The sequence below is a fragment of the Electrophorus electricus genome, chromosome 7 (assembly GCF_041902795.1).
Source record: "Electrophorus electricus isolate QZ-2024a chromosome 7, ASM4190279v1, whole genome shotgun sequence".
Taxonomy (NCBI): domain Eukaryota; kingdom Metazoa; phylum Chordata; class Actinopteri; order Gymnotiformes; family Gymnotidae; genus Electrophorus; species Electrophorus electricus.
In genome coordinates this window covers 8,781,593-8,802,500 of record NC_137503.1, presented here as the reverse complement: position 1 = coordinate 8,802,500, position 20,908 = coordinate 8,781,593, and the positions used below count along the sequence as shown (strand labels likewise).

Genomic DNA, 20,908 nt, shown 5'->3' with positions numbered 1-20,908 from the left:
TGTGATTCCTCCACACAGTATGACATCTAGGAAGAAAGTTCTTCTTAAAGTCATCATCCTTGGAGATTCAGGGTAAGATAGTTTGTGTGTGTATGTGCATGAGAGAGAGAGAGAGAGAGAGATTTCTTTGCCATGCTCCAGTCTGACATGTTATCTGGCATCTATTGACCTGTCATAAAGAAAGCTGTACAAAAATCCAATAAGTACATTTGTTTAAAGACCAGATTTGCTGAAAGATTGACATATTACACCATTAATGTTGAAATTCAAGTTTCCTCTTTTTGTTATATTTCTTTCCCTCCTCTCTGTTTGTAGTGTTGGAAAGACATCTTTAATGAACCAATATGTTAACAAGAAATTCAGCAGTCAGTATAAAGCTACAATAGGAGCTGACTTTCTCACAAAGGAGGTGATGGTTGAGGATAGACTTGTTACTATGCAGGTAACCACATTGTGTCAGTGCTGAACTATCATGCAAGTCACAAATACTCTTTTCAAATGTATAAGAAATATGATCAAATATTGTCAACATGTCAACAAGTAATGAAATTTTGTGGAGATCCATCGGCTGTGAACGTGTTCTTCTTTTCTCTACCCCTCAGTAACCATATAAGCCATTTCCTACACCAGTGCTTTGCAATGGCATCTGTAGTCAGTTGTAAAATATAATTTTTGATTTTTTATTTTATATATTTTCTTTTTTTTCCATTTCTTTTTTTAAATTGTTTTATACTCTCCATGTTTCTGTCAGATTTGGGACACAGCAGGGCAAGAAAGGTTCCAGTCCCTGGGGGTGGCATTCTATCGCGGTGCTGACTGCTGTGTTCTGGTGTTTGATGTTACTGCTCCCACCACCTTTAAAACTCTGGACTCCTGGCGAGATGAGTTTCTGATTCAGGCTAGTCCCCGTGATCCAGACAGCTTCCCTTTTGTGGCACTTGGCAACAAGATTGACATGGAAAACAGGCAGGTGAGTGAAAGCCCTATGCAACCACAATAAGAAAGTGGAGGTTTGAGACCATTTGTTGACTGATGCTAAAGGACTACAGCTGTATGCTAAATTATATTAAAGGTGGACTGTATTGGATATAAGTTCATACTAAATCTTGGTTCAGACATAGTATGCAGGCCTTGAATAATAAGACAGTTACATAAAGTGGTGGACTCATCCTACATTTATGACATAAGATCACTAAGAGGGCAATTATGATTAACAATGATTAAGCACTGATGACATTTGGCTTCATAATGCCATCTAGACAACTAGGTTGGCTAATGTGGACCCTGGTTGGCTATGTTTGCAAGATGGTAAATTCATTCTTGGATCATTCTCAGCCTTTTCAAATCAGTGTGATGTGAGTATATTATTGCTTATGTCATAGACACCATGGCTTATATCATAGACACCAAAGTTGATAAGATTGTTAAGAAAGAAAGAGTATTGATAAGAAAGTTTGGTCAATAACAGTGGTCTTGATTACTTTGAACCTATGTTGAGTAGCTAACTAACTAACATTAGTCTTTCCTTCTGTGCCTTAGAACAAGGGTAGAATAGAACAATTAATAGAAGAAGTCCTCATAAGTGCATGTATGAATGTCCTTGACAGAAATATTACAATGGTTAACCTTGCCAGTCCTGCCATTTCCTTGAGCTGGCAGTTGCACACTGTCTCTGCTAGAGTTAGACCTGAACGCCAAACTTCTAAATTGCGATTGATGTGCTTATTCAACCACACTTAATTTATGAGAAGTGCTGTGCAGAGGAGGATGGTGCAGTAAAAAATTATGCACAAGAAAAATGAACTGTTATTAACTAACAATAATATCAACTAGGTTATTTGTTTTATATCATCAGTTACATTCAAAATTGTGGAGAGCATACATTGCTGTTCAGCTTCTATTTAGTGTGTTGCACAAGTCTTACTTGCTAGACAAGTTGGGGCCCTGTCCTGTTATTGATTCACTTGACCATATTGGTAAAGACAAGCAATTAAGCAACAACAAAGCATTTCACAATATCAAAAAATAAGAGTTAACAAAGAACATAAACATACAAACTCTGGAGAAAAATGGCAAGATTTGAGGTTGCATACACACATTTCATTTCCTCCCCAAAGTGCCGCAAGGAAAGAGTCTTTGATAGGAAATGTTACTTATGTATAAGCAACTTCACCCATATCTTGCTCTGACATTTTTGTCCTTTATGTGCATGTAATTTTGAATTGGTGTGTGGGCATGTATGTATGGCAGTTAAATAATTATATTATTCTTCTTCACATAGTGCCTTTCTCAGACACACACACACACGTGTGTGTGTGTGTGTGTATGTGTGTATATATATATATATATATATATATATATATATATATATATATATATATATATATATATACATAAAATATATACATACATACACAGTACAAGTGTATATATATGTAGTGTATGTATATATACACTTGTACTGTCACATAGGTCACATTCATACAGGAAAATTTAGAATATCTAATCAGCCTAACCTCCATGTTTTTGGACTATGGGAGGAAACCCACACAGACACCTGGAAACTCCACCCAGATAGGGACTCAAACCCAAGACCATAGCACTGCAAGGCAAACGTGCTACTCACCAAGCCACTATATCTGTGTTTTAGGTGACAACAAAACGAGCTCAGGCCTGGTGTCAGAGTAAAAGCAACATGCCATACTTTGAGACCAGCGCAAAAGAGGCCATAAATGTTGAACAAGCATTTAAAACCATTGCAAGCAATGCCCTAAAAAAGGTTAGCAGAACACTGTCATTACATCACATTACATATGTACTTAGTTTTCCACGTATGCTTTTACAGTATGTTTAACTCATTCATGTATTCATATGGTTTAGAAACTTTTTATCATTTTCCTTCATTTAGGAAACAGAAGTAGAGTTGTATAATGAGTTTCCAGAGCCAATTAAGTTGGACAGAAGTGATAGATCCAACCCATCAGCAGAAAGCTGCAGTTGCTGAGACATGTTTACATAGACACTAACATGCACTGTTTAATGAAAACAGATTTGCACATGCAAATTTTTTTTTTAACACTTTCAACATTTACAACCATATACAGCCATACACACATCCACATACAACCCATACTACTTGATCATGTTATAAACTTTGTAACTAGTTTTCATGTCTGGAAAAAATTGGGAGTGTGTCCTAGCTTCACCAACCCTCTCATTATTTACTTTCTGTGCTGGGTTTTGTTTCTTTTTTTAATTTGCAAAGTTGATATCTTAATAATAAAAATAATGTAATAAAATATATACTGATTGGCTTGCCAGGTATGTGAAATATTTTATGTATTATTTTAGAGATTACTTTGTTGTTATGACATGTTGAGATATATCCCCTTTACTGTGTTACTTTGTTGTTTAGATTTGCTAAGATGTATTCACTTAATTGTGTTTAAGGGTGCACTCATAATTTTCTGAGGAAGTGGCAGTTAGGTCACAGAGTAGACAAGGATTAAAAATCTTCCTTTCAGGCTTACCTTCTTTTGTTGTAATCTAAATAAATAAATTTGTCTATTACTCATACTTGTACCTTTACAAGTAAATCTTCATAATAAAATAAATATTCATAATTTTCATAAGAAAATTGTAGTCTTTTATTTAATAATGTAGGCTATAGATTTTGTTTCTGGATTGTTCCTAGACACACTGATGAAATGACATTTCTTTGTCTTTTTATGAGTTTCTACTGACCCAGGAGACCATATGTTAATCATATTCATATCATCTTGATTAACGGAAGCCAAAATGTTTTTCTAAATAAGTGTAATTAAATTGTTATATGGACACACACTAATGCAACAATCTCTTTAAATTCTTATTGAATAATTGGATTGTGATTAAATCTAACCTTTAAATAAACTTTTAAAGGGAACTCTGCTTCCACCACTGCTGATATGGTTGCCTGCACCCTTTTGAAAAGAGTTCCAAAGTTTCTGAATAACCTCATAATTTAATAACCTCAGACAGATAGGTAGCAGCAAGTCTATGAAGAGCTATTAAAGTTAGAAGGATATTTAATATTTTATACTTAATCTGGCAGATAAAAGAGAACCAGTGTCACTGCTGAAGGACAGGTGTGATGTGTGCAGTATGCTTGGTAGATGTAAGAACTTAAGTTGCCGAGTTTTGGATGTACTGAAAATGGTTGATCAGTTCAGTGGGGAGACTATAAAAAGGAGTAACAGTAATGGATACATGAATTTATCAACATTGTAGCAAAATTATCATTGAGCATAGTGTGAAGCATACTATACTTGACTTGTAATCAGAAGGTTTCTGGTTCAAGCCCCACCACTGCCGAGTTGTCACTGTTGTGCCCCTGAGCAATGCCCTTATTTCTCAGTTGCTCAAGTTGCATTCAGTCATAATTGCAAGTTACTTTAGATAAACGTGTCAGCTAAGTGCTATAAATTAAAATGATTGTAATATTGCACAGATGACAAAATGCAGTTTTGGTGAATGATAAATCAAAGAGACCAAGGTTTTCATTAATTTGAGCTGACCTAATAAGAACACCATCAGAATCAACAGGGAGGTTTGAGAAAGCAGAAAGTAGTGATTTAGGCCCTAACTGTAAAACTTCAGTTAAGTTTAAAGTATTTTTGTGTAACCAGAGTTTTAGATCTCTGTTGGACCCCTGAGCAAGGCCCTTAACCTTCAATTGCTCAAGTTGTACTCATTCATAATTGTAAGTCGCTTTGGATAAAAGCATCAGATAATGTAAACATATAATCACATAGCCAATTATTATTAGGCTGTCGATAACTTATTATTATATATTAATAGTGGAGAAAAGAAAGTATATTGTGAAATAAAGCCTTAAATTGGAAGAAAATAAATGATGACGTAATGGTGTACGTTCAAGGGTGACCAACGTTCAAAAGATTAATTCAGTTAAAAACGGTAGCTAGGTTATTGAATATAGTCATCACAATGTTTAACGAAGTCAAATCACTCCTTGTAATCAATAATATGAGCCGCAACATCAATTTAATCATCTAGGAATTTTCGCGCTGCAGATTCGGCCGCTGTTCTGACGATTAACTCTGGATTATGTCCAATAAACCTGCTGCATAGCAGGACAGCTTCACATGGTATATTGCCGTAACAACTAGCCTACGATTTTTCTGTTTTTGGAACGGAACACCCTCAGTTTCCACGAACTCCCAGACAACAGGTCTGGGTTAGTTGCTAAACCCGCTTTCTGGAATAATCCGCAGAACCGAAAAAGAACGTTTGCCAGCACATAGCCACGCGAGGGCGTTTTATGTGCTAGTTTAGGGAAATTAAACAAAATATATCTCGGTGTTGTTTGGTAAACTTGTAAAACCCAGTACCGTTTGAGGTTATTTACACCTTAAATTGTAATCTTATCTGTAATATATAGTGTATCTGTGTCAAGGGTAATATATTTTCGCTCTGCAAGTAGGTGCCCCCACCCGACATCGCATTGTGTGCGACGGGTATGATATTTTGTTTGTCTGTATTTTACAGAGTTTCGTATGCACGTTAACATTTTTGTGCATTACTGGAGGCAACATCGGTTGCACTTCCCAAATAGATTATATAAGGTCGGTAACGAGGTTTAATTTGCGAGATAACAAAGATCAAACTACGCGCAAAAAACACAACTCCAGAAATGCCTCTGTCGCCTGTGTTGTTGTTCTCAATCACGTCCGCGTATTCATGTTAAATCCGAAGCACAACAACGTCACGTAGGTGCCAGCGTCTTGTAGGGGAGTGAAGTGCACAGCATCACAGTAACACTCTGATAGACCATGTCTGCTCAGGTCGAGGAGACAGCCCCAGCCCCAGCCCCAGCCCCAGCTGCATCGGCGTCCAAAAAGAAAAAGACTCCCGCCAGTAAAGCCAAGCCAGCGGCGAAGACTGCCTCTCCAGCAAAAAAGAAGAAAAAGAAGAGCAAAGGCCCCGGAAAATACAGCCAGTTGGTAATTGAAGCCATCCGAACCTTGGGGGAGAAAAACGGATCATCCCTTTTTAAGATATATAACGAGGCAAAGAAAGTGAGCTGGTTTGATCAGCAAAACGGTCGGATGTACTTGCGGTATTCTATCCGGGCACTCCTTTTGAACGATACGCTCATCCAAGTGAAGGGGCTGGGTGCCAACGGTTCATTCAAACTGAATAAGAAGAAATTCGAGACCAAGACGAAAAAGAAGAGCTCTGCAAAGCCAACCAAGACAGCGAAACCCGCCAAAAAAACGGCCAAAAAAGCTGTGGAGAAAAAGAAAACCGCGAAGAGCACAAAGAAAGCAAAGACAGAGACCCCTGCCACGAAGAAAACTTCCAAGCCGAAGAAGGAAGCTAAAAAGACAACAGGCGTTGCGAAGAAGGCAAGCAAGACTAAGAAGTCTAAGCCGACAAAAAAGACGATTTAAGACTCTTAAAACCTGCTTTTCGTAAATGCTTCAGGCTAAATGCTTTATAGTGATTCTCAATCGTTTCCCTCCTGCAATAAGAATGTAACGTGCATTGTAAATAGAGAAAGGCTGCCAGATAGCCTATAATTAATTTGTCAAAACTTGTTAACCTTTTTCGATCTAGGCTATTTGTTTTACTGCTATAGCAAATTTAAACAACTATTCTGGGACACGCCCACATTTACATTCATGGGTTTCAGTTGCTGTTTTTATACTGTTTTGTTAGGCTACTTTTGTTACCGGTTAATAGAAATTATCTGGACATGCTTCTAGCCAAATAAAAGCATACATGTTTCACAACAAAAGTGTAAATGGAAGGATGCTTGTTTCTCTGCAATATTTTCAGTCATATATTACATCGCAGAAGCAGTGCTGTTAAGGAAACTATTGTTATTTGTGCCTGAATAATAAACTAGGTGTAAATGTCATGGTTTAAACTCATACAATTATTAGCAATTACACGTCATGTGAGTTATGTGCCGAACGTGTTAAACACCCAGCACCACAGTCCTGTTGACTTGGCCTGGCTTATCTTCGATTTAAAATGATTTTGTGCCAAGCTAGATGTAGAAACTTGTAATGTAACTTTTTAATTTTATTATTATTTTTTTTTTATTATTATTATTATTATTATTTTTTTAAATAATCGTCAAATCATGCAGAGTCACAACTTTCTAAGCACAATTACGGGTTGACCACAGAGAACTGAAATGCCAAGCACATTAAGTCAGAAGCAGCAGCATTTGTCTTAAGAATACTCTAAAGGTGTAATAAAAGCTATAACTGCCAAATCGCAACTAGATTGGTGTGCATACTTGCCTCACTTTTATTAAATACAAAAGTGCTTTTATAGATAGTTTTATTTGTGTATTTTTATAGTTTAAAAAACAAGCCTTTGCAAATGTGGCATTATAAAATAAATACATGTAAAAATGGAGTGGCAATGTAAATATTGGCTATTTGCAGAAATAAACTGCAAATAAATGCTTTTCACATTACTTTTGCAATATATTTACATTTTACATATTTACATTTCTGTTTGTATTAATTTTCGTCTTCCTGCTTTTCACTTTGAGGTCACTTCTGGAAAACTGCAAGTTGGGGCATGTTATTATAGCCTATTTATTTCTTTAAAAATACATTTACAGGTTATGTTTTTTTATAATATTTATTAATTTACTGTTATATTTCAACATTTACATACCTAAAATATATGTATAAATTGGTTGATTTGGCATGTTTGTGTTGTTATAATTTCATTCGTTAATCTGCTTTCTACGACACTAGCCCGCTAAACTAAGGTTAGTTATGGTTATCACCAGAAAATTTATAGAGAGGAGAAATGCCACTGTAATGTCTTCCGGGTTTGTCAGACGTTAGAGGCGCCCGCGAGAGTCTAAAACGAATGTGGGTTCAAGGAGCTAAACGCTAAAAACGAAAAATTAAAATGGTTTCTCGCCACTTTGTCACGATCTTTCTATAATCTTAGGAACTATGAGTTTGCATTACACTAAACCAGCAAAGAAAACTTGTATCTTCTTTTTTTCTACAGCAAACGGGTTAGGTGCAGAAGGACGCTAGCATTTCTGTTACTGAGTGCTAATTGGTTGGTGAGCTGACGCTGGAGTAGCATACATGCCAGCGTACTACTGCCCAAAACCCGTTTGCTGTAGAAAAGTAACATGTAAGTCTTCTTTGCTATATTTGGTATAACGCCAAGTAGTGAGAACCTATTGTAATATTTCGGTTTTAGCCGTTTAGCTCACCCTATCTCGCTGGCGCCCTCTGGCGTTGCGTCACTTTTTGATGTACCGGGAGGAAGTGGACAAGTTCCTCGTAAATCAGCTGTGGTAGCACCCAAAAGAAATGGCGGGGATCACGGAAGTCACTTGATGTCTGTATCAGCAAGATAGCATTTCCGTCTTTTCGCCCAACGCTGCCTACAGAGAAATGGTAAGATAGTTAATTAGCTGCACTTCCAAGCATTTTTATGTATAGCAAATATAACTGTATGTGTGATTTTGCATACGTTATAAATGCTATCACCAAGCTTGTATTGTTTTGAAGCGCTAGGGTGCTTTCATCAAATCGAAATATTATTAGCAAGCTAACGCTAACCTAGTTAGCTCTTAGTACATCCCCACCCTAGGTAGCTAACGTTAGCTAATCTTTCATGTTTACATTGACAATAATAATTAAGTTTGACAGTTAGATACGCTGGCTAGATTGCATTTGTCTGCCTCTATACATTGTTTGTGTTTGTGTGTGTTTGTGTGTGTACACACGGGTGTACTATACAATACTAGTTAGGTTTTTGCAAGAATATACATGAGCATTTTGTAATCAACTAGCCGGTTAATGTTAACGTTATAGCTACCCTTTATTATCGTCAGATAAATGTGTAACCGCTAGCAACAAACTGATGCTATGTGGGTAGTTAATCTATAACTGGTTTTCTAACGCTGTGAATCCAACCGCTCCGTTTTTCTGCGGTCCGTTGGCTAGCTAACTAGGATAGCTAACGCCTAGCTAGCTAGTTTGCTCGTTTTAATGGTCTATAATATTGTCCTCACAAGAGGCTTTGGATTTCCTCTTTTGTTTCTTCAGTACAGGAAATACTGTACATATAGACTGCACACACTTGTAATTGACATTTATGGTATTTAGCTGACGCTTTTATCCAATGCAATTTACAACTATGACTGAATGCAGTTTGAATAATTGAGGGTTAAGGGCCTTGCTCAGGGCAACAATGGCAACCTAGCTGTGGTGTAACAGATACCCTGTTGCTTAGTACATTAACTATTAACTTATTTTTTCTTTTATCGGGTTCTTTTATCAGGTTGCTTAAGATGAATCATTCTTTCTGAAGTTTGGCAGATTTGCTGCAATAATGTGCAATATATCTGAATAACTTTTTACTTGATGCACCCAATAACTGAATATACTGGTATTAAATGGTATTGTATCTGGGTTTAGAAGGACTGAAAGCGTAGAGTATTTCAGGAATTCTCTTACAGGTTCAGACCTGTGTAAAATGACTTGAGAGTTCAAGAGGAGTAAGCTTTGTATTGATTTGCAGTTCATGTGTTAGGGGTGGGGGCACACAAGTGAGGTGTACATATGATTATGGTCAGTGTTGTTTAAGTGAAAACAAGGGATTAATATCTGGTTTCTCCACCTTTCACCTTACCTTATCTGTATGGCTCTGCAGACGGCAACTCTGCGTCCATACCTGAATGCAGTACGTGCTACACTGCAGGCTGCTCTCTGTCTGGAGAACTTCTCCTCACAAGTGGTAGAGCGCCACAACAAACCTGAGGTAGAAGTCCGGTAAGTGTATTTATGTGCATATTTGCACCTGAAATATAACATTTTATTTCAGTCAATGTTGAGCACTATGGTGTTGTCTCTTGTTTATTTAATGCATAGTAATAAGTGATTTGAACAAATCTAAAAAATCTTAACATTTTTTCTTTTTAATTGTGACCTTTATGTTTTGAGCTTGGTGTAAACATGTTACCTTTAATAGCATGTCTTAAATGACAGAATGTTCAGTAATTTACAATGTGCAGTGCGTTATGTACACATAACCTTTAGTCTGTAGTGCAGGGAAATATGTAGGCCTACATCTTTCCAGACATGCATTCAGGGTATAAAGAAACACAATGGTGACTTCTCAAATTGTATTGTGGGTGTTTATGTAACACTGTTCTTTCTCACTTGAAAAGTTTTAGTGGTGTAAAATGTCTCATAAATTACAATTACCGATCAGCTTTGTTGATGTGATTCAACAGGAGCAGTAAAGAACTGTTGCTCCAGCCTGTTGTGATTAGTAGGAATGATAAAGAGAAGGTCCTCATAGAAGGTTCTATCAACTCAGTGCGTGTCAGCATTGCAGTGAAACAGGTATATTCAGACCTCTCATACCTCTGATTCACTCTCATTTGTTTCTTCAGGTTGCACATTTACACTTGAAATAACAGCACTGAAAATTTGGTAAGCCATTTTGGCTTGTGAATCTTGATTTAGTTCTGACTCATTCCATCTAGGCCGATGAGATTGAGAAGATTTTGTGCCATAAGTTCATGCGCTTCATGATGATGAGAGCAGAGAACTTTTTTATTCTGCGAAGAAAACCTGTGGAGGTGAGACATGTTTGAATGATAAGGAGGGTACAAAAAACTGGAAGTAACAGCTTGAAGTAATGTTAGGCCAAGTACTCTCACTAGCCACCTTGTACCTACACTGGTCATTTTATAAGGTACACCTGTTTTACATTTAATGTGTGTAATGTTATGCCCATTTTTTGGCATGAGGAATTCCTAATCCATCTTTTACCTCCATGATCCATGGTCAGTTTCTTACAAAGTCCTTAAAGAGATGGGAGGTGGGGAATGTACTGTAGTTTATCATCCTTCATTATTTTTCATTCCATTACAAATGTTTTGCATTCCCTTACAGATTTTCTGACTTCCCTCACAGACACATATGGCATAATTAGTAAGAAGTGTGCTGCATTTGCAAAGGAATGCAAATGTTCTTTGAGGGAATGCAAAAAAGAGATACTTTCCCCTCCGCACTATCCCATTAAGGGTTATGTAGTTTCTCATCATGAGGACATTGCTGACCGGATTCTTTTCTGAATGGTGTTACATTCTCACTGACAGCATTAACACTCGTGGTAGTGGCAAGGCTGTGAATGATGAGCTAGTCAACAACGGTGTTGTGGTGACCACTGATGAACAGCTTAAGTATGTTCATGGCAGGAGGTGCACTGTATATTTTGTAGATGTGTATAAAACTATTCAATGAATACTACAATGAATAATAATCTAAATAACAGAATAAGTGAAAGATAAATAAGTGAAAGTGAAAGGTATTTGAAAATATCAGTGTTTTGCTTATTGTCAAAATTTGTAACCACAGTTGATTTACAAATATGATGTGCTAAACAGATTCATGGTTTTCTTTTTTTTTCACTTAGTTTGGTGTTCTGTTAGTTAGAAAGCAGAACATTCAATGAAAGATATGACCAATGATAGTTATAGCAAACCGTTAGAATGACAACAGCTGCATTGACAAAATAATGGGAAACCACAAATGTCCTTTTGATTATTATTTTTTTTACCTGAATAATAAAGGTTAATATAAATAACAAAGTAAAACCACAAGCTGTTTTAGTTTTAATGACAGTTGTAAGATCAGTATAACCCTGCTCTTGTTTCTGCTCTCCTTTCTTTCTCTAGGGTTATGATATCAGCTTCCTCATTACTAATTTCCACACAGAGCAGATGTATAAGCACAAGTTGGTTGATTTTGTAATCCATTTTATGGAAGAGATTGATAAGGAAATCAGTGAAATGAAACTTTCAGTTAATGCAAGGGCAAGAATAGTTGCTGAAGAGTTTCTCAAAAATGTGAGTGCCATTTGTCCTCTAACACACAAGCAAGCAAAATACACTTTTACATTCTCATGGTAAAAGGCAGTACAGGTGATTTATTTATTTTTTTAATGTAAAATTTTTTTCACTCTTCTTTTAATAAATCAATAGAATACAGGAAGTTGTATTAATAACATCAGAACTGACATTTAGTTGATGTTACACAACCCAATGTGTGATATCTTTATTAAAACCTGGAGTGGACTAACAGTACCTTAATTTCCTCTTTTCAACTCAGTTTTAAGGAAGTGTCCATATACCCTCAGCGTATAGCCAACACTCAGTTCACCAAGGTCAGCAGACACATTGGTGGCAGCTTTGAGCCAGGGGGAGGGGGACCTTCAGAGAGTAAGCAGGAGGACATATGGTGTGAACAGCCAGTCAACATGGAGCGCCACCAAATGGGGATCAACTGGATAGAGGGTGTGTGCCCACTGCCACAGGACTGAATTCACAGTATTGCAGTGATGTAATACAAGAGCTCTGATGGAATTCATAGACAACAGACTTAGACTTTGTATTGTTCCCTCTACTGTTCAACTCTGACTTTACTTTTTCAGCTTCAAAGCCTCTTCTAGTTAATTCTACTCTGCACTCTTCTTCAATCTTCAGAGTAATTTTACTCTGCAAAATGTTTCCTAATTACTGCAATTAATCTTCTTATTCTTCTCTATCCATGGTTGTGCTCACAGCATTGCAATATTTTGAATTTCCTAAATGTTTCTCCATGTTCATTAACATTGATAAGTATGTTTATTCTGAATAAGCATATAGCCATCATTCTTTACTCTTGCTTCTGAATCAACCACAATTATTTTTATTGGTGTGTTTTCATAGATAGGCTTTTATTGACATATTTCCTAATAAAGGAAAAATTAAATAGTTGTCATGTTTCAATAATGTGCACTGTTTTTAAAAAATAATATATGTGCATAAAGCCATTTTAATTTTTTAAATTTTGATACAGTACATGGACTCCTGATGCACATGGAACACACAGACCTTAGTGTAGGCATAGAATGAGAGTTATGATAAATTCCTTTATTGGTTTTATCTGTAATTTCTACTCTTGTGTAGTTTGCAACTTTCTTCACATGATTTTTGCATTCTGTTATAATTAAGCCCTTTCTAAGTATTTTTCTGTCTTGGATGAGTAACACAACGATAATGACATAACAGCCCAAAAAGACAGTGTACTACCTGTCTGTCCACACAAACGTACATGCAGGTCTAAAGATATCAAATCCTCGATTATCTAGAACTCAGGTCTTTTCAGGGTTTTGCCTCAGCCTTTCAGAAATTATCTAATCAGTTGCAGACTAATTTTGCACACTACTGTTTCTCTGGAATTTCTTGAATCCAGATGAATATGTACATTTATAATTTAATATACCTTTTTTAGAGAATAGCTAATTGGACAAAAGTAAACAACTCATTGTATAAGGCATATCAAACAAAAGATATTAAACTTTACTCTGAAAAGCATTCAGCAGAATATAAGGTATCAGTGTCTGGAGGCTTTAATGTGACCAAGTAAACTACATTAGCATTAGTGTTCTATTAGCTCAATACTCCAAAGACCTTCATGTACATTTTCTCTACAATTTAGCTCTGTTATTTGTTCATTTTTGTGTGGGCAGCTAAATGTGTGGCTGTCTACTCCTAATAAGTGCATAGTGGGACCTACAATATTTCACCTGTCTCATTTTATAAGATGAACTGATTTAATCAAGTGTAAAAGTCCCACAATTTTTGTAGCACTGTACAGTTGTATCCTATTTCTCTAAGCAAAATTCAAGGCTAGCTAGATAATCTCCATTATATAATTTGATCTTTGGATCATCAGTTTCAGAATCCTTTGCAAGGCTGTTGTGAAGAGGTCATCTTTGTGTTTCAGGTCATTGGGTATAATAATTGTCCGGGTGACACATTTTTGCTGATTACCACACCAAAGAGCCAGCTCCCTGCCAGAACTCACGTTTCACCCTCCTGAGTGAGAGTCTCCTCAACACTACCCTCTCTCTATGAAAAATGTGATTATCAACTAAAATGCTTATAAACAGTGTGGTGATTAGGGGTGGCTTCTTTCAGCTCAGAACAATCTCTAGATTTAAATCATATCTTACAGCACCTTTCTGATTCTGTATGGTCAGAGTCATGTGGCTGTTTTTTGACAATTCAATTGTCAAGCTATGTTGCACTATTTCAGTTGAGAATGTGGGGTTGTTTTTGTATACGCTATATCACATTCAGTACTTTTACAATTACAGTAACAATTGAAATGTTTGAACAGAAGAAGCCGGGGCATGTTCCTGGGAAATGGCATTCTCTGATTTTCTCACTCAAAAAGTTACATAAAAACATATCTAATTACAGGAGGTAAACTCTAAAATTAATGACTCCATTTATTTGATTTCACTTTAGTTTCAAAGTTCAGTTCCCATTCCCACTGAAAAGAAACTATTTTTTGACTTAAAAATGAATGCTCATTAAGTAAAATTCAGGGGTCACTATAACGCATCATCACAATTGGACTTCAATGCTTTAGTAATGTCAGGACTGAAAAATGTCAATTGCTTTTTGTTTGTGGGTGCTAATTTCAAAGAGTCAATATCATTGAAATTTTCTGTCCACAAACAATATTTTATTGCATAATTATATTATTTTATATGTCAACTATTATTTTATATATGGCTGGGCAGTGGTAGCTCAGTGGTTAAGGTACTTGTACTTGAAAGGATGTCAGTTCAAACCCCACTGCTAGCAAGTTGCCACTGTTGGGCCCCTGAGCAAGGCCCTTAACCCTCAATTGCTGAAGTTATATTCAGTCTTAATTGTAAATTGCTTTCGATAAAAGTGTCAGCTAAATGCCATAAGTATCATCCCTTGATACTCAGCAAGAGCAAGAAGGGGACAATATCAAAAGCTCTGCATACAACTAGCTGTGAAGGTGACTCAAAAGAAGCACAAAAAAGTGATATGGTTTTGTGGTCAGGTACGACAAACATGGAGGTTTTTGGCCAAAATTCAAAACACTTGTGCAAACCTAACACCATTAAACCCTACACAAAGACAATCCCAACAATGAAGTATAAGTGTGGCAACAGCATGTTGTGGGGATGCTTCCCCAAAATGATTGAACATCTTATTAAAAATGAATGGTACAGAAAACAGTGGAATACTACAAGACAACATGCTTCATTCTAAAAAAAGGAAGCTTGTGAGAAATGTCACCTTTCAGCAGGAGACCTCTTCACAACACCAAGTGGTATCTGAGTGGTTGAACAACAAAAATAAAATGTCCAGATTTCAGTCCTGTTGAGAATATCTGAGACTATATGAAAATTGTGGTTCACAGGCATCATCCAACCAACCTGAACAACTTGGAGAAAACACTCCTAAACAATTTGCAGAGATGGTAGAAACTTACCCCAAGACTTGGAGCTGTTATTTCAAAAAAGGTAGTTCTACCCAGTACAAGTCAGGAAGGGGTTGAATATTTATACACTACTTTTTTCTTTTCTTGTTTTTTTTTCTTTAAGAGCATAATGGTTTTAAATAAAAATACTGCCTGGAACAATCTGTAACAAATATATCTTTTAAGGGGAATAAATACTTTGCAAGGCACTGTATTTGCTCACTCATTAAGTAACATTACAAAGTCAAATATATATATATATATATATATAGAGAGAGAGAGAGATAGTTTGGCTTTTCATGTCTGTTTGATATTTGTTTGACACATATGGATGCTTTGTTTTGTTTTCAGAATATTTCAGCACTGAGAAAATTCCAGATCCCATGAGAAGAGGAATCGCTTGCCCCAGATATAGAGCTGGTTGCAGTCAGCTGTCAAGCTTCCCATACGCTAGCGTCCGGTAGTCTCGTGCTCCTTCCTTTGGTTTTTCGTTTCGCTCTTGGTTTCGTTTGATCAGCCCCTTTGGTGTTTTCATTGTCATTTGTTTTCATTAGTCTTGCTATTTAACGTTACACACTGTTTCCTTAGTTAATTTGCTGTTTGATGTTCTAAGCTTCTGTCTGTATTCTGTTCATTGCTTGCCAGTCGTTTCCGTTGTTTCTTTATTGTTTATCAGCTCCGTTGCTGTTTTCCATTTATTTCCCGTGTTCTCTGTATCGTTATTTGCCCTGTTTTTTGTATTTGTGTTTTATTTATTCCGGATCTACCCGTCTGGGTGTTTCGATTATGGACTATGATTGCGACTCTGTTTGTGGTTTTGCCCTTTATACATTTCGTTCTATTCCGCGTTTTCGTCCAAATACTTATCGCTCTGCCCTACAGCCGTCTTGGATGACACTAAGACATTATTCTGACTGAATGTAACTCTTTTGAGCTCATGTTGGACATTATCTAAGTTGATTACATTTATGACATGATAATGTGTTCCTGGGGAATTGTTGATTTTTGTAATACCTTTGATTTATTCCACATCTTAATTCTGTAATAGGGCATCAGTAGTTGTAAATATACTTTTACATAATTTCCATAGAGGTATAATCATTTTGCTTAAGTTAATATTGAGAGATCTATCAATAAGAGATTTTTAAGCATATATCTTGATAGCTATAATTAAAATAGATGCTCTGAGAAAAAAAATTCTGATTGTCCTGGGCTCTTAAAGCAGCACTGAAAAATTGGTGTGGTATCTGCAGACTTGCTAAAGTACCCATACTGACCTTGTCCACTGCTGAAAGTGCCCACAATGGATATGTGAACATCAGAACTGGACTATGGAGCAACAGAAGAAAGTAGTCTAGTCTGGTGAATCACATTTTCTTTTACATAATGTGAAAGGCCAGGGCACATGTGCATCATTTACCTGGGGAAGAGATGGTACCAGGATGCACTATGAGAAGAAGACATGGCAATGAACGCAGTGTGATGCTCTGGACAATTTTAGATGGGAAACCTTGAGACCTGGCATTCATGTGGATGTTATTTTGGTATCTACTGCCTACCTAAACATTGTTGCAGGTCAAGTACACCCCATCATGATAACAGTACTCCCTAATGCCAATGGCTTCTTTCAGCAAGATAATATGCCCTGCCACATTGTAAAAGTTGTTCAGAAATGTTTTGAGTAACATGACAAAGAGTTGAAGGTGGTAACTTGGCCTCAAAATTTTCCAGACCTCATTTAGAGCAAGTCCATGGGATTTGCTGGAAAAGCAAAGATAATCCATGGAGGCCCCACCTCACAATTTACAGGATTTAAAAGATCTGCTGCTAACGACTTGGTGCCAGATGTAACAAGACACCTTCAAAGGTTTTATAGAGTCCATGACTTGATAGATCAGAACTGTGTTGGTAGCACAAGGGGGAGGTACACAATATTAGGCAGGTGATTTTAATGTTGTGGCTGATCAATGTATGTCTGCATGTGTACAGCTGGATGTCTAAATGCCATAGTGACACTGTACTCAGTCATAATTGTAAATTGCTTTGGATAAAAGCATCAGTTAAATGCCATAAATGTAAAATATTAATTTAAAATTTACATGCCAGTCTGACTGTATGTATGCATAAACAATTTAGAAATGGATGTTTGTGATTGCAAACCCTGCTGGACCTTGAGTGTGCAAGGATAGTTGGCCAGTAAAGCCTGATTCTGATCCTGATGTTTGATGTTTGAAAAAATAATGCTGTGTTATTGTTATATCAAGGGCTCTTCAGGCAACACACCACAAAGATATTACAGTTACAATTCTTGTTCGGCATATAAACAGAATACTTCTCATAATGTGCAAAATCAAGTTTCAGCTCCATACCAAACTCAAGGAGGTAACTGAATCTGCAGGTCATAGTCAGCGGCCTACAGCGTCATCTAAAATTTACGGCAGCATTGTCTAAGGGTTTGGCCACACAGGGTGCAATGACTAGTACACCTTGTTTCCATGTTACAATAATTTACAATGTAACAAAAACTGCTGAAAAACATTGTTTGCATTTGGAACATGACATTTAACAAAATGAATATGTTTCTTTATACAGAAGATGATCAGAAGAAATCTGAACCTGCCTGCCAATTTATTTTATATCAAATTGCAGCTGAATGTGAAGGCCTAGAAGATGAGGAAGCAGAGGACTACACTGCAGGGTCATATATGACTACAGCAGTATTGTAGCATGTTTATACAGTTACAGTATATATACAGACAGTTAACTCTCTCACAGGGAAAGCAGGTTAACACACCTGTACAAGTACAGGAAGGAGCAGCATGAGCTGGAGGAGACTCAAGAGATTGCTGACATGCTATCACACTAATACTAGATAGTATCCTTATTTGCTCTCAGAACAGCTTCAGGTCTTTATGGCAAGGAATCCACAAAGTGATGAAAACATTTCTTGTGACCATATGGACATGATTGTATAATTGCTGCATATTTGTCAGCTGCACATTCATGCTGCAGATTGCCTGTTCTACCACATCCCATGTGTGTCCTATACTGAATTTAGATCTGGGGACTGGGGAGCTTAGTGAAGTACACTGGACTCATTGTCATGGTCAGAGGACTCAGTTTTATGCTCTGTAACACACATTATTGTGTTGGAAGTAATCATTATAAGATGGATAAATTCTGATTTTAGCCACCAAATGTTTCCAGTCTTCAACTATCCAGTTTTGGTAAGCCTGCGTCCACTGTAACCTAATATTTACTGTTCATGCTTAATAGGAGTAGAACCTAATGTGTTTTTTGCTGTTGTAGCTGAACCTCCTCACCATGGTTGAAAAGAGTAGTTATTAGAGTTACCCGAGGAGCCTTCATCTCAGCTCTAACTGGTCTGGCCATTCTACTCTGACCTCAGAAGTGCTGCACACAGGATACCATGAATAAAGCTACAAATATGACATCTTTTCCTGTTCTGATGTTTGATTTGAAAATTAACTAAACCTTTGACTCACGTGCATGATTTTATACATTGTCCTGCAGCCAAATACTGATCTTATAATTGCATGAATGAGTAAATGGACATGGCTAGTGAGTGTATATGGTTGACTTAAAATATAGAAAAATGTGTCTGGTTATAAATTTGAAATATTTATATGTAAGTACACTATATTGCCAAAAACTCATTTACCCATCCAAATAATTGAATTCAGGTGTTCCAATCACTTCCAGGTCCACAGGTGTATAAAACCAAACACCTAGGCATGCAGACTGCTTCTACAAATATTTGTGAAAGAATGGGTCACTCTCAGGAGCTCAGTGAATTCCAGCGTGGTACCGTGATAGGATGCCACCTGTGCAATAAGTCCAGGAGTGAAATTTCTTCGCTACTCAATATTCCACGGTCAACTGTGAGTGGTATTATAACAAAGTGGAAGTGATTAGGAATGACAGCAACACAGTCATGAAGTGGTAGGCCACGTAACATGACAGAGCGGGGTCAGCGCATCCTGAGGTGCAAAGTGCACAGAGGTCGCCAACTTTCTGCAGAATCAATCGCTACAGACCTCCAAACTTCATGTAGCCTTAAGATTAGCTCGAGAACAGTAGGTAGAGAGCTTCATGGAATGGGTTTCTATGGCCGAGCAGCTGCATCCAAGCCTTACATCACCAAGCACAATGCAAAGCATCAGGTCCATAAAGGCATAGATGAATGAATTTGGTGTGGAAGAACTTGACTGGCCTGCACAGAGTCCAGACCTCAACCCGATAGAACACCTTTGGGATGAATTAGAGCAGAGACTGCAAGACAGGCCTTCTCGTCCAACATCAGTGTCTGACCTCACAAATGTGCTTCTGGAAGAATGGTCAAAAATTCCCATAAACACATTCCTAAACCTTGTGGAAAGCCTTCCCAGAAGAGTTTAAGCTGTTATAGCTGTAAAGGGTGGGCCGACATCATCTTAAACCCTATGGATTAAGATTGGGATGTCACTCAAGTTCATATGCATGCGAAGGCAGATGAGTGAATATTTTTGGCAATATAGTGTAAATATTATGGAAACAACTGTATAATAGTGGTAATGATGAATGCATTCAGTAAAATGTATGTACTTTGCCATTTTAGAAAATCAGTTCTTTTAATTTAATTCTATTTAATTATTTGTTTTTATTTGTCAGATTGTGTGCAATAAAAAACAGAGAACATGCTTAGTTTGAGTCTAGGTACCTCTAGAAGGAATAGATTCTGGAAACGAGTGCACACGCCCCCTAAACTGTCAACCACAGGCCAGTATTGGCCTACAAATAATTTTTCATCTAACACTTATACATATGATGAATGTAATATGAGTTTGTAAAGACTCAGCCCCATCTGTCATTACAGATCCTTATTTTGTGCCTTTTAGCCCTCTGAACCTCATCCCAAGCCCCATCCCACAGATTAGTCCATACTTTCTAATTCAGATGTCATTAAGTCTCAGTGCCTCACAGCACACAAGAGGAGAAACATAACCATTAATACACATCTCTCTTCAACTCAACTATGGGGCCAGTCCCAGTGTCAAAAGACATCAGCAGGTGTTAACCAATCACATCTCTTAAGTCACACAAACACATTAATTAAACTCAGCTACGAGCTTTAGATAGCTCAAGCAAAAGTTCAAGGGAACCCAAGGGAAGAATAGACATGCCTGGTAATGTCTCATTTGAATGTATATCTTCTTTCTTCAGACTTTAAAACAGTTTAAAAAGCGTTCCATGTAAAACAATTGTTTTAAGCACTGTGATATGATGAACACCACTTAAACTGCTAATAGCTCAATTCAGTTTAGTCAAATTCAATTTTATTTGTATTGTGTTTTTTACAATAGACATTTTCACAACAACAGTGTTACAGAAATATTTGTCTATATCCCTAAAGAGGCACAACAAAGTTTCCTATAACAGTTATGTAGATGATAAACAAATATCCTTGGCTCTCTCAGTGGATGATTAAAGCCCATAATAAAAACACTATCTATATTTGGAGCATATACATACTGGATGAGACAATAAAGACA

At 36.9% G+C, this 20,908-nt stretch overlaps 3 protein-coding genes across 7 annotated transcripts in view; all 3 read left to right on the top strand.

The window, feature by feature from the left end:
- LOC113576002 (ras-related protein rab7) overlaps window positions 1-3,925 on the top strand; it is a 4,484-nt gene extending 559 nt beyond the window's left edge. For both annotated transcript variants that reach the window (XM_027007886.3, XM_027007885.3), the window contains exons 2-6: window positions 19-72; window positions 316-442; window positions 752-970; window positions 2,651-2,779; window positions 2,909-3,925. In XM_027007886.3, the coding sequence (XP_026863687.1) occupies window positions 20-72; window positions 316-442; window positions 752-970; window positions 2,651-2,779; window positions 2,909-3,004 (624 nt within the window). In that variant the 5' untranslated portion in view covers window position 19 and the 3' untranslated portion in view covers window positions 3,005-3,925. The remainder of the gene's footprint in view (window positions 1-18; window positions 73-315; window positions 443-751; window positions 971-2,650; window positions 2,780-2,908) is intronic.
- Window positions 3,926-5,757: 1,832 nt separating this feature from the next.
- Window positions 5,758-7,291, top strand: h1-10 (H1.10 linker histone). Its single transcript, XM_027007781.3, has one exon. The coding sequence runs from the start codon at window positions 5,832-5,834 to the stop codon at window positions 6,450-6,452; it is 621 nt and encodes a 206-aa protein (XP_026863582.1). The 5' UTR covers window positions 5,758-5,831; the 3' UTR covers window positions 6,453-7,291.
- Window positions 7,292-7,854: 563 nt separating this feature from the next.
- On the top strand, window positions 7,855-18,814 carry arpc4 (actin related protein 2/3 complex, subunit 4). 4 transcript variants are annotated; one of them, XR_014124537.1, is made up of 7 exons: window positions 7,855-8,447; window positions 9,709-9,827; window positions 10,292-10,403; window positions 10,547-10,642; window positions 15,297-15,399; window positions 15,708-18,583; window positions 18,666-18,814. XR_014124537.1 is itself a non-coding variant. In XM_027007906.3 (6 exons), exons 1-6 carry the CDS (start codon window positions 8,445-8,447, stop codon window positions 15,818-15,820), a joined length of 546 nt encoding a protein of 181 aa, XP_026863707.2. In that variant the 5' UTR covers window positions 7,855-8,444; the 3' UTR covers window positions 15,821-18,814. The 4 variants fall into 4 exon arrangements, 3 of the variants coding, with proteins under 3 accessions (XP_026863707.2, XP_081573660.1, XP_026863709.1); XM_027007906.3 differs by having other exon boundaries at window positions 15,708-18,814; XM_027007908.3 differs by lacking the exons at window positions 15,297-15,399; window positions 15,708-18,583; window positions 18,666-18,814 and adding exons at window positions 11,744-11,914; window positions 12,177-12,823 and having other exon boundaries at window positions 7,864-8,447.
- The last annotated feature ends 2,094 nt before the right edge of the window (window positions 18,815-20,908 follow it).

Bases quoted from the DNA above. Each gene is read 5' to 3' on its own strand.
- h1-10 (XM_027007781.3), top strand. From the start codon at position 5,832: ATGTCTGCTCAGGTCGAGGAGACAGCCCCAGCCCCAGCCCCAGCCCCA.
- arpc4 (XM_027007906.3), top strand. The intron at 10,643-15,296 runs GTGAGACATGTT...TGTGGTTCACAG, and splicing joins TGCGAAGAAAACCTGTGGAG to GCATCATCCAACCAACCTGA. The intron at 15,400-15,707 runs GTAGTTCTACCC...TTTTGTTTTCAG, and splicing joins GAGCTGTTATTTCAAAAAAG to AATATTTCAGCACTGAGAAA.